Source organism: Manduca sexta, chromosome 18, assembly GCF_014839805.1.
Source record: "Manduca sexta isolate Smith_Timp_Sample1 chromosome 18, JHU_Msex_v1.0, whole genome shotgun sequence".
Lineage (NCBI taxonomy): Eukaryota > Metazoa > Arthropoda > Insecta > Lepidoptera > Sphingidae > Manduca > Manduca sexta.
The window spans coordinates 10,993,228-11,007,212 of NC_051132.1; the positions used below are offsets into that span (position 1 = coordinate 10,993,228).

Genomic DNA, 13,985 nt, shown 5'->3' on the forward strand with positions numbered 1-13,985 from the left:
GAAGTATATATAATCTATACCTAATAGTGTATCATTCTAATATTATGATTGTGCGTTTTGTTTATCACAGACGAGAGACCATGTATTATTAAAATATACCTATAGACTAGATATTTGCTCGGAAATATACACATTGCAAGTTTTATCTCAGAGAAGGCTTTTTATATGGGCAGAGTCGCGAGCCAAACCTAGTATTTTATAATTAATATTTTAAATGCACAAATTAAGCAGAACCCTATTCGCTAGGTTGTTTGGGATAGGCAAATCTATTAGGTAAATTTATCACGGAATACGTAAATGTTTTATTTGTTTTGTTACAGATTGTCACTTCCAAAGATTTAACATCCACACATCAAAGAAACATACAATTATCTCAACCACCAAATCCGACCTACACTTATCCATATCAAAGAAGACTTCACATCGACCGTGAAGTTCTTAAATGAAGAAACACCAAATAAAAAGAGCAAAGTCGGTAATCTTATAAAATTATTGAAAAAAGTACTGACCAAATACATAGATGTACTAAAAGATGAAAAAGACTTACTCTGACGGTAACATTACAATAGAAGATACACAGGAGGTTAAAAAGAATTCATCAAAAGAGAAAATACAATAACCGAGAGAAAAAGAAGAAATCGTTTTAAAGAAAATGACAATGAGACTATACAAGAAGTTAGGACTGAAAATATTATTGAAATAATTTATGATATCGATAATAACACCATTGAAACTCAAAAAGAGCTCGCGCACAAACTAAATAATGTCCCAGAAGAAAGAATCAAGACTTCTGTTATTTCGGTAACAGATTTCTTTGAAGATGATCCTATAAACTACATGCGTAATTTTAGACCGAAACCCGATTTCTATCAGAGCCAACAGGACTCCTACGTATTAGAAAGACCAGAACCAAAAATCATGGAAACTTTTGATTCGCAAGTAGAAAAAGTTGTTAAAATCGGTAAACGAGAAAGAAACCGTAACGTTCCAATGAAAAATAAACGAAATCATTTGAAAAGGCACCATTTTCCATACCATGTGTAAAAGCTTCAGATATATTGGATGAATCACTACATGTAACCAAAGACCCATACTTCAAAAACAAACCACGAATTGATATGAATTCTATTGTCCAAGATATACAGTCCACTATAGAAAACCAGTTTCAAATTATATATCAATATGCTCTGAGCCAGATCACACTGTGGCCATGCTTTTTAAGCCGAAAACAATATCCTTAATGCAAGCGTATGGTAATTTGTTAAAAAAAATTACAGTCACGGTTTTAGTTCCGTTCCATGTATCAAAACTGATGTTGTAAATATTTTCGACTTCGTTCGTTTCGACAAAGGTTTCTTTCATAAGTTAATGCGAACATTACACATTAAAACAGATTTTACCGAATTTGTTTTTTTTAGTCCCAATGTTTATAAAGCTTACTTTACAATCTTCGGTAAACGATAAATATTGTCATACATTACTTTCTGTCTATGTTATCGATTTTCTTAAAACCCATAGAAAGGATTTTTATAAAATTTAGTATGGAGATAGTTTAAGACTCTGGGAACGTTATAGGTTACTTTCTATCCCAGGAAAATATAAAGCAGGACTTTTATCCCAGAAAACTCCTTCACGTGAGCGAAGCCGCGAGCGAAAACTAGTTATGATAGAACGTAATATAATTATGTTTCAATTTGTCCTTCAATTAATGCAGTATATAAAATGTAATTACGAAGACACAGCTTTTGTCAAACAACGGACGCGGCAGTACGACGACCCGACATTGGCGCCCTATTTGTTACGGTTTTGCCAGGTTGTCAAGTTTAATCTGTATATAACATGAAAAATCTGTATAGATTTTAGATACACCGAACATTTTTTAAGTTACCGCAAGCTATTTTCTAATTCGAAACCTGAAAAAAAAAGACAAAAATCTGTATTTCATTATTTATACACACGCACCCGAGACCTCAGTACTGCAATCGTAGCGTAATTGCATTACCTGGCAGCACTGCGGCCGTAACCAAGATGCCTTTCTACAATAGTAACGCTAATATAAAACAAAAAATGTACGGGAGTAATATATCTTATCTATAAGTCTATGGATAGGATACTTATATCATTCTCATACGTAACGTTGTGTTTACTCTAGGTAACTTACTATATAAACTTGTATAGGTATGTAGAGCGGCGGCGTCATACTCATTACGGCATGCACGCTGCGTGTGCTCAATGCTTTGTCCAACCAGATTAATATATTTGCATACTCTTTGACGGGATTCACATCGGCCACTTATGTAATAGAAACTAATAATAAAATATTATAGTAACTAGTGTACAAAACTATTCTATTGGGTATATTACCCGTAAAATTGTTGTATGTGGAAATAAATAAAGAAAAATAAGAAAATTACAATTTACAACTGTTCACGTCTCGCCAGTGTGGCGTCGGCGTCCCGCCCCATTCACCTTTTCACGAAAGCTTACCTAAGGGGTCGTTAAAGTATTACGTAACGCAATTTTGACCCCTCTCCCTCCCCATGTAACGCGCCGTAACGTTTTCATGTAGGCCCCTCAAAAGTTATGTAACTCTAAAGTGACAATTTTTTTTTGGATTATTCACAATTATTTTACGCAAAATACCGGAAAATCGCTAAAATACCCTTCGTTATTGATTTAAAATAAAAAAAAAAACAATGTTACATAACTTTGTAGGAGACCCCCCTCCCGCCCCTGTAACGTATCGTAAAGTTTTACAAGACCCCCTCAAATTGCGTTATTGAACGGCCCCTAATTAGATAGTATAAGCATTTAATTTTAATACTGGAACGGCCCCTAATTATATAGTATAAGCACTTAATTTTCCCCTATGGCAAATATAGTCGGTCTAGCCTCGGGTAGTGAAATGATAAAATAATTTTGATTACTATAAATTTATTAAATTTATTTTTAACAGTCAATATAAACAATTGGATTGTAATGGACATACGTTTCTTTGAAGACAATCTGATTGTTATCCTAGAAAATAGTACAGTAATAAAACAGTCCTAGGCAGTGAATATCATCACTTCAGCGATGTCACTGTATTATTTGCTGTCTATCACTGTAATGTACAATAGCAGTAGTTATAAGAATAATCTCACATTAACTCTATTCTTAACTTATACACACGAATACAAAATATAAATGCTCACTAACTTACGCTTATCAAATTATAATCATTTATATAATAATAATTCGTTTCGCAAAACACAGGCTCAGCGTAATGTGGAAACCACTGGCAATTATCTTCTGTAGCCTTATTTTACTTGAATATTTTTTTTTATATAACATATAAATCATGAATAGCTTTTGCCTCCGTCTCAACCCGCGTTAAAGGTGATAATTATATTGTTTTAATATCTGGTTTTTATGAACTAAAATAGCTGAATAGGTTACCTACGAAAAACATACCCATAGACAAAGCTTGTTCATGATAATTTTAGTAACATTGATTTAATCTTGTTATAAAAAGTTAAGTTTTTATCTTTGTTTGACCGCGCAAATCTCAAGAACTACTGAACTGACTTTGATTTTTTCACTAATAGGAAGCTGTACTACTTTCTAGTGCTGCTTTTTATGCCGGAAAAACTTGACACGCGGGCTGAGCTGCAGGCAAAAGCTAGTATATTACAAAAATGAATTCTCCCACCGCTATACTAAATTTTATGTAATAAATGTATTTTTTATATAAAATAAAAAAATATTGATTCATTCAATGATACATAGATAGATATAACTTAATCGTAAACTACCGTAATCAACTCGTAAATGTTTTATACAAAATATTGTAACAGTATGGGTGTAAATACAGCCCGAGAAATGGTGAGCCCAAGAACATAAAAAAATACTTCTAAATAGAATAAAAAAAAAATGGTTTTAAAAAACTTCTTAGCACAATAATATTTAATACAATTAGTATTAAGTCGCTTCAATATCCGAGGGCGGGCATTGTTGGAACAGGATATCATGATATATTTAGATCCTTAACGAAATGTGAACATGACCTAAACAATAAGATGTATATTTAGCGAATTGAGATATATCAATCGACAAACTGAAGATAGCCCGGTTCCTAACAAGGCCCACTATCTATGCTTTAGGTGTTATTTGTTCATACTGACGTTATTTATTAGTTCTTTTAATATTAAATTTATAATATGTAGTTATGTTGCAATTTAATCAAAGGTTTCTCTTATATTATTTATTAAAGGATTTTATGAAGATTTAAAAATTGTGCGCCTCCGAGGGTTTCATTACCTTACAATAAATTTTTAAATGGCATGATTCTTTTGTTTGTGTCTACAAGCTTCTTTATAAAGTTTACAACAGTCGGCGCCGATTTCAAAATCTGGGATATTTGTGCGAGTGGATCAACATCGGACTCATTTAACTTCTTCAGAACATTATAGATTAACTTGCTGTTATTGGTTTTGCTGTAAATTGTAGCTTTGTATTGGAAACCACATAGCGCGTTCAAATAATTCATATGCTCGAGACAGTATTGGAACTGGAACATGGGGTAAACTAGCGTTTTATCAATTTCACATTCCGTCATGTAATTTTGAGTGAGGTCTAGAAGGGCGCAGTCGCGGTCGTGCTTTTCCATATTGATGTCGTCGTTGCATAGCACCGCGAACGACAGCAGCACGCTGTACGCCTCGCGTTCCCCCCACGTGTCGTGCTTCTGCGCCATGTAGACCAGAGCCACCATCAACAATCTTGCCTCACACGGCAATGCTTGCAAGAATTCCCATTTGGCACCTCTGATAGTGTGCCTATAAAAATGTTCAATAAACGAAGCTTTTCGACGCGATCCCAACCGTCCTCGAATATGACGTTGCTGACCGTATAATCTGGTTTTGGAACATCCGGCATTTTCGTGCTAACTTTAATACTTTCGCCATTATCTCTTTCAATTTGGAAAGAGTCTCTGCTGTAGTTGGATAATAAGTTGAGGGCATACTTGATGATGTCCGCAGAAAACAGGAGTGCATCAGGCATTGAACGGTCATGAAATGCCCAACCACCATCGATAATACCCTGGGTGTACAAGTTTATATACGGTATGGCGATGTATCTTAAAGCTATGCCTTTCTCGAACCACTGCAGATCATTAGGCGTAATGTGGATCTGTTGTTTGTTAAAGAAGTAATGATAGGGTATACCGAGTGACGGTGGAGTGCGAAGCGCATTTAATATATCCTTTTCTTTTAGTAAGATATCATTCCTTTCTTTCGGTTTGAATGTTTTTGTAACTTCATTAAGAGCTTCGTCTTTTGATTGACTTGATAGCCATCGAAGTATTATTTCATATTGAGCAGCAAGCTGATTTCGTACTTCAAATCTTTTCAAAAAGTCAGCGAAAAATCCTTCGGGATAAATTGTTGTGTCGGTAACCAAAATAAAAACGGAAAACTTCTCTATAGTTAATTTATATTTTCTTAAGAAATTGCTAAATCGTAGCAATTTACACTGAATGCCATTCGTGGTAGGATTGAAAGAAACTTGATAATAATTGATGTAGGAATTACTTAAGATGCCTACTTCAATGTCGTTGCTCATGGTTGGATATTTCAGTTTGTTAGCGAGCGCGACACATTGCTCCTTGGCTTCCAATTCGCATATAACGTAGTCGAAGCCCATCTCTTCCAGCACCTGTCTGCAAATAGTTTTCATGAACACTGTCGATACAAAGTTTCCGTAATACTGAGTCATTTTTTTATTGCGTCGCTTTTCGATATCTTTCGACCCTCCTTTGAAAATAAAGTAACACTTTACATTGGCTTTGATAAACTTGCCGAGTTCATTTTTCAAGAAATTCGCAAAATGGTTACTTTCACAGCCGTAATTAGCCGAAAGCTCACTTTTCTTGTACATTTCATAGAAATAGTTCTGTGCGTCTATAACGAGACTGCAGTTTTTTAGGACATGCGGCTTCGACTCTTTGGCCAACAATGTGTTAAATTTTTGTATCCTCATGCTGACTTCTGAAACAAACAAAACATTACAAAATTGATTGTAAACAATATAGTTCAAATGTAGAATTTAATCGGCATGAGAGATACTGATAGCATAGTTTATCAAAAATCCGGAATAGCAGATGTTTATGGACGGTCGAAGAAAATGTTTCACTGGCGACCATGGCATCTATGATCAACAGCCGGAGGTCCTAGCGTGCGGCAGCCCGCTTCTGCGAGGTGTTCCTCTCGCGGAAGGAGAGTGTCATATGCCAGGTAGACGACTAACTGGAGTCTGTGGACTGGAGGCTTTTGAACCTTCTAGGCGGCAACTGTACAGGGGGGGTTGCGGATGGAAATATCTTCTGCCAGAGGAACTCGCAGCCGTCCCTAGTTCACCGAAGATGGCCATTGCGGAGTTTAAGTGTGTTATCGTGCATAAGGCGATACCTACTCAGGGTCATTTTGACATTGCGTTACTAAATTAAACCACATACTTATCTACATGAAAATAACACTACAATAAGTTACTTGCGCCGTAGGTGTAAAATAAAAAAGTTGCGAACAATTTTACGTGTCCTAATGCCACTTTTACTACTTTACAGAATTCGTAGCAGCGTCAACTTCATACCTTCAGTCAGAAATACACTCACGCACACTCCATATTCGCATTAAACTGCACAATTTTTTTTAAATATAAGAAAATAAAACCAGGATGTTTGGTGAAAATATTTGTTATTAATGATAGTATTAGGAAATGAGCATGGCGCGGCGACCGACCGATGTTTACTAGCTATCCCTTAACTTGACTTGACTTAACCCTGGATCATAAGGCCGACAAACCCAACATAACCATTTAGTCGCCCACCTTGAGGCTCTGCAGTTGTGGTACACATTTTCCGCGAAATAAAGAAAAAAAAAAGATGTTTAAGAAAATATGCAAAGTCCCCGTCGTCGTCATCTAGGAGGATCCATAATTTATTCAGAGGAAGGTCTTACTATCGGAACCGCGATCAACGCCTAATTCATAATAGTAGTAAATAGTAATTATTAACAAACGCCTGCCAACAAAAATTAGCAAGACTACCCAGAACAATTGAAAATAATTAAACTCTACATGGGAGGAGGATTGCTAAGAGCTTAGACATAAAATATAAAACCTCATGATGATGATATAGTATATGTCCCTTTGGGATTCAACTCTGCGTGCCACAATAATTTGAACTGCAAATTACTTCTTATCTTATTATTCCAAAACCAATTCTTTCTGAAAAATAATGTAGGTAGGTACTCCCAGCCTGTCATATTAATATTTTTTTAATAATAATTATATATATTACTAGCTTTTGTTCGCGGCTTCGCCCGCGTGTATGAGTTAATAGTTCCGTTAAAAAAGCATCCGATTTAATTATATTTATGGCTCACTATTTTGGTCATAGTGGCTTCCACATAAAAGATGGATATATACTGTCGCAGACTTTTATTTAGAACTATTTAAGACAAACAATACTACGGTACATCATCTTTGCATAACTCCAACGGTTTAGGCAGCGTACGCCAAGATAGCAATTTTTTTCCGACTTACTTGATGTGTCGTTATATTATGACCAAATTACACAAAATCATTATAAATTGTAGCCTATCTGTTATTCCGATGTATAACCAATATTACTGTAAAGTTTCATTCAAATCCGTTAAGTATTTTTTTCGTAAAAGAGGAACAATCATCCATACATCCATCATCACAAACCTTCTCATACATAAATTTGTTTTTAACCGATTTCAAAAAAGGAGGAGGTTATCAATTCGACGTGTTTTTTTTTTATTTATTTAAGTAGGTTAGAGTATCCAAAGGGATCTCTCTGTACGGAATTAACGCATTTAATTTTTGTAGTAAACGAGCGAGAGGTCGGATCGAATACTTTCTAAGTATTATCTAAGTAATATGTGATCGGCGATAGCCTAGTTGGTTGTGGAATGGTCTGCCGAGACGAATATCCGCAGGTTCAAATCCCAAGGGCAAACACCTTTGATTTTTCTAAAAAAATAATTATGTGTGTATTCTTTGTGAATTATTGCTTGCTTTAACTCTATAGGAATTTCAAGGGTGTGTGAAATCTACCAATCCGCACTAGGCCAGCGTGGTGGACTAAGGCCTAATCCCTCTCAGTAGTAGAGGAGGCCCATGCTCAGCAGCGGGCAAGTATATAATACAGGGCTGATATTATATGTGATCACCACCGTCCTTTGTTTCATGTTATATCTTGTTTTTATTTGAATATTGGTACCTAAGATGTTTTTATTACATAGATACGTTGTCCGAGCTCAATACCGACAAGACGAAAGTAAGGTAATTGCCCGACTTGACGGCCAATGAGCGTGCGGCAGTAACGTTGTTACCTAACTGTCGATGTATATATATCCTTTTCCAACGAATGTATGCTGCATCTTTTTATTCCTTCTTCGAGCCAATTTGTAATTATATGTACAGGTACGTGACTATAGCAAATGATGCGCCGTTGTTATGTGCCATTTTGTTAGTGTATTGGCGTCTATTTGTAAAACGTCATTGTTGGTACTTACATTTTTGTTCAAGACGTCACCATTTATGACTGTATAGAACTTCTTTGTTGACTGAATTACTAACTTGTAATTATAATTAATTAATATCAGCACATATATCCCATATGCTATTCAAAGACTTCCATTGTCGCCTTATCAGTCTATATCAATCACTTATTCCACGTATTTTCTCAAACCTTAATATAATAACATCCAACACGATAAAATTCCGACCGAGAATACCTACTGTGCTCTAAACCTATACAATACCCCCCTAATGTTCCTGTAAACTGATATCACTACAAATAATTAATACTTACATTATTGCTGAATGAGATTCTTAGACTTTGAAATATGCACAATACAACACAATTACTAGCACTGCGGGAACAAAGTCTGGCGCACTTCTCGTATGATTCGATAGCAGCAAATGATTGACCAAGGGTTACTCCTACCAATTTATACCGGTTTATTTATAGAAATGTCAAGAGTCCTCGGGAAATACAATACTTTTTAGTAATATTATGAACAAAATATACATAGAGTTGCCGTTTACACTTGTCTATGGTTAGGATTTACCGCGCAATCATAAGCGGGGTTGCCATATTTAATACTAAATATCGATAATATAAGGTAGTGTGACCAAATATAGCCATAGGTTGCCAACGTAACCTAGTTTAAAATACTTCTCAAACTATACCAAACCATTTTAAATTAAGTGGATTTAGGCGTCGGCGACCACAAACGAAATAACATCTGCGACTGGTGTCAATTCCATTTCGAGTTTGATTTTAAAAATAGCTGATATTTTTTTGTAGTGCGCTGTGACAGTGGCCCAGTTTTATATCTAGGAATTAAACTTTTCAGATACCGTGATGATGTTGCCATCATATTAGCTTTAATATATCATGCATAAAATACTAACGACATACTGTACTGTGTACTTGTGGTAGCCACCAGAGGTATTTTGCAGGTCTGAAAAAAAACACTTATTTTATATAATATTCATTTAATCCACTTTTACAACCGACTACCTACCTAAGTACGTACCATTGACTGCCTTGAGAGATTAACTAAACTGTGCTGGCAACTCTAACTTTGTGAATTGTCACTAATTATGGACTTGTTTCCAGAACCATAATAAATTAAAAAAAAAGAATTGTCTCTGATTGGACATGTAGTACATATATTGTGATAAAGAGAGGTGCACACCGGGTAGTAAATTTTTTGTATACCAATGACTGACCAAATAAATGGGCCCCACCAATTTGTTAATTTCTATAGCAATTACAAAGAAAAAGACGAACCAATTTTATTGACATTGTAATATTTATTCATATAAGTACATAAATAAATGACAAAACGTGCAAGCCGCTTGCCTGATGAATCGCAATACGTCTGCTCAATAACAGTTGTTACCACAGACTACTATTACAGATGCCACCCGCACTTTGAATTACAAAGTCCTGCACTTGTCACCCTAAGGTCTCATAATGCCTAGTAATTTGTCTAGCAACAGTTCAGCAACAGCAATCGTAAGTTTCGAACTCTTTAATTATTAAATGTATGTGTGAAATTGACTTTACAATAGGCCTTGATATCATACGTAGTGCATACAAAGATAACTGCGCACAACGCACACGTCACGTTGCTTTATGAGTGAACCACTTTAGTCTGTATTTATGGACTGTGAGTTACCCGAGGTTCCAAACTTAAAAATAGGTATCTCCATTTGTAGGTACAAGGTCATTTTGACATTGTTCTAATAAATCAAACCGAATATCTAATTACCTCGGCCAAAAATTATCCATATATAACGAATATTATCACAAAAAATCCTAAATACTTTTCCGATTTTCGGATCATTTTGTAGTTCAATGGGAATATAACGCGTGCGTGAATATATTTCTCACTGAGTGTTGTGTTAGTTGCAATAAAGCGTATAAAAAAAAATTATATCTAATATAAGTATTTATTTTATTCAAAACATAGAATTTTTAATCGAGTCACTCTTTGTAAAGTGTTATATTCAGGCCTTTTTTATCGCTTTTTTTGGGGCACGGTGATTTTCGAAAGTTGTATGTTTATAATTTTTGTGTTTTAGCTGAGGACGTGTTTAGGTGACCTACTGACAAAAGCATTTTTACTGGCTAATAAATCAGGTCTTAAACGCCAACTGTTGAGTTGGCGATATTTTGATGAGATATCCTCATTTATTGGCGTTATTTTTTCATAAATACCTATTTCAATCTTTAAAACGCCCAAAAAGCTGTTCCATTATATACCTACATGTTTTATAATAATTATATATTATAGCAGGAAAAAATATTTGTTTATCGTGTGGTTTGTGGTAACAAGATAAGAAAGAATAAATAAAAAAGTCCCCCCGAAAGAAAAATAGACAAAGGTATCATTTATATTTTTAAAGTTGTTTTATAGCTCTGAATAGTAGTCCTTTGAGCGCACATTTATGGTTCAAATCTGCAAGGATGCCATTTAGATTCTTTTATATTATATAAATGTAATCAATACCTACATAATATATTTTAGTTCAGCGTTAATTGTAAAATTATTTTCTATAATTTTGAAATGTGATCGTTCCTAATGCGATGTGAAATAAAATATTATGTATTCTCATTTCAAGCCAAAGTTATGCGAAAAGGTTCTTCCTGCACTTAATCTAATATGTATTATAAAATCACAGTAATGTCATCAAAATATTTCTAGTTCTTAAAAGTCGCCCAGTTAAAAGGGCATGATCTCAACGTGGTTCTCTATTATCAAACCATTAGTCCACAATACTGACTTCGACTAACATAATTATCCTCGAGGTAAACTAAATCGCTTGTTTTACAAGCTACCAGCAAACTCTTTTTGACCATCCTCATTGTTTATAATTTGATTTTATCGGTCATATTATTTCTATAGATGAAGTAGATATACTTATAAGTAAAGGATTTTTAACTCATATTATCAAATAGTACACATTCCCATACAAAATTCTATGATATTGACGTGCCATTCAGGGGTAGGTACATAGACACAACAATCGAATCCGTCGGGGTGTAAACATGCTACGTCACAGACAGTGGCGCAACTCGCATGCGCACAAACGCCAGACGAACACACGGGGTGGTTATAACAGTCTAATGATTTAGTCGATGTATGATTGAAAGAAAGGAAGAAAAACGTTTACGTAACTCACACTAAACATAATTTTATATATAAACAAAAATTATACCTAATTATATATACAAAAAATTAAACTACAAGTTCAAACGAAGTCATAATATTCTTTTTTTTAATTTACGCCTGATATTATAGCTAGTACCTCAAGGTCCATTTTCATACATTTTGTTTCGGCTTTAATCTGGGTAACTAAACAAGTATTGAAGTAAAATTTAAATTCATAATCATGGATATTTCTGCCTTTAAAATTTCGTCATATTAAATTTTAAAGGCCGAAATATCCATGATTATTAATTATTTTTACGTTTTTCTTTCAACTGCGAGAACTAATCACTAACTAAACGTGAATTTAAATTCTTTACTTGCCAATACTTGTTTAGTTACCCAGATTAAAGCCGAAACAAAATGTATGAAAATGGACCTTGAGGTATCGCCTTAAGCTGTTATATTGTTGTCCAAAATATAGAATTAAGTATCGTTTTAGAAAATAACTATCTAACTTTTATATGTATTGTGTGGGCAAAGTACTTCTGCCAAAATAATAAATTCATATGTCCATTTATTCACAAACAGAGATACGACATATGTACTTCCTCTATTTTCGAAATTGCACAAAATTGTATAACTACAAGCAAATCATTAAAATTGTTGCCTTCTAACCGAATTTTTCATTGAATAATATAAGATATTTATGTTAAATGTCTTATTGGGCGCAAGCAAGCGAAGCGAAGCGATATACTTAAGGTGGTAGCTCAAGGTCCATTTTCATACATTTTGTTTCGTTTATTGAAGAATAAACAGTATTGCAGTTGAAAATAATTAATAATCATGGATATTTCTGCCTTTAAAATTTCGTCATATTAAATTTTAAAGGCCGAAATATCCATGATTATTAATTATTTTACGTTTTTCTTCAACTGCGAGAACTAATCACCAACTAGACGTGAATTTAAATTCTTTACTTGCCAATACTTGTTTAGTTACCCAGATTAAAGGTGAAACAAAATGTATGAAAATGGACCTTGAGGTATCGCCTTAATGTTAATGGTTTTGGTAACCTAAACCAAAAAATACTTTTATTGATTCTTGTTCTCTAGAAATTTCGACCCGTGTAAACAGCGCGGTCATCCCCTAAATATAGGGGAATGAAATGCCTACCCTTATATAGTACGATAGCGTTCAATGCGGACAAATCGGTAGTAGAGAACGCGCTGTCGAGTCTGAATGTCGTTTTCCACGTACCCATATTATTCTAGAATACATTACAGTGAAATTGATTTGAATGTGCTCCCCGAATGAAAAAACTAATGTCTCTTTAAGACAGTGCTTGTGTCGTGAAGTGTGAAGCGAAGGTGAAGTAATGACGTTACGTGCCTTACCGGCATCCTGTTATATGATACAAGAAAGATTTAAAAATATTGATTTGTCAACGAGTAGAATGCCTTCGCTAATATTTAGTAATAGGTAAGTATTATCAAATAATATGGAACATTGTTTGTATTGCTTTTTTCTTATTGTTACTTAGAAATCAAAACCTTAAACTTTAATTTACCAACACTGCAAAGAATATTCTTTTCCCATGCGAGGATTTTTTATTTTTATTTTATTAATACCTACCGTAACTTGGAACGTAAACTAGGACATGTTCTTCATTTCCGGTAGCCATTATGGAAAATTGTACCATACTACTAATTTTCAATGAACCCATGCACGTGTTTTTGTGGTTGTATATAGTTGACTACTATAATTGACAAGGTTATACCTTTCGCTCTCACTTCAACGTGACTGTTGATTACTCACGTTAGGGTTACAAGTTTGGAAATCATCCTACTAATATATTTTAAATAAAATTATTTCAGCCCATCTATATTTATGACAAAAAAAACTTATATTATCTAAAATTTTAGGGCTGTAAAAACGGTTTGGTTTTTGTTGCTGCCTCCAAAATACAGAGTCAAAATATCTGTAATATGAGTTCTATATGTTGAAAGTTCTTTTGTAAATTTATTTGCTACATTTATTTATTATTGACATGTTATTGTTATAGGTATGACCTTGCGTTATAGGTGAAACCTACATCTAATGGGTGAAATGGTATCTTATAATAATTACTATAGCAAAGGTGTATCTGTCTGGTTTTATTTTTTAAATTGAAATAGGCTGTATATTTGAGTTCGCTGATTCTGAAATATGATGATTATTATGAATTATAATTTAATGTGTTGCGTTAAATAA

The 13,985-nt window shown here is 34.1% G+C and overlaps 1 protein-coding gene across 2 annotated transcripts; it reads right to left on the bottom strand.

Moving 5' to 3' along the window:
• Nucleotides 1–2,917: 2,917 nt before the first annotated feature.
• Nucleotides 2,918–9,103, bottom strand: LOC119189619. Of its 2 annotated transcripts, none has more exons than XM_037439811.1 (2): nt 8,882–9,103; nt 2,918–6,029 (listed from the first exon to the last, which is right to left on the bottom strand). In XM_037439811.1, exon 2 carries the CDS (start codon nt 6,019–6,021, stop codon nt 4,753–4,755), a length of 1,269 nt encoding a protein of 422 aa, XP_037295708.1. In that variant the 5' UTR covers nt 6,022–6,029; nt 8,882–9,103; the 3' UTR covers nt 2,918–4,752. The 2 variants fall into 2 exon arrangements, with proteins under 2 accessions (XP_037295708.1, XP_037295709.1); XM_037439812.1 differs by having other exon boundaries at nt 2,918–6,026; nt 8,882–9,070.
• Between the last annotated feature and the right edge of the window lie 4,882 nt (nt 9,104–13,985).

Excerpts from the sequence above, each read along its gene's own strand:
- LOC119189619 (XM_037439811.1), bottom strand. The coding sequence starts at position 6,021 with ATGAGGATACAAAAATTTAACACATTGTTGGCCAAAGAGTCGAAGCCG.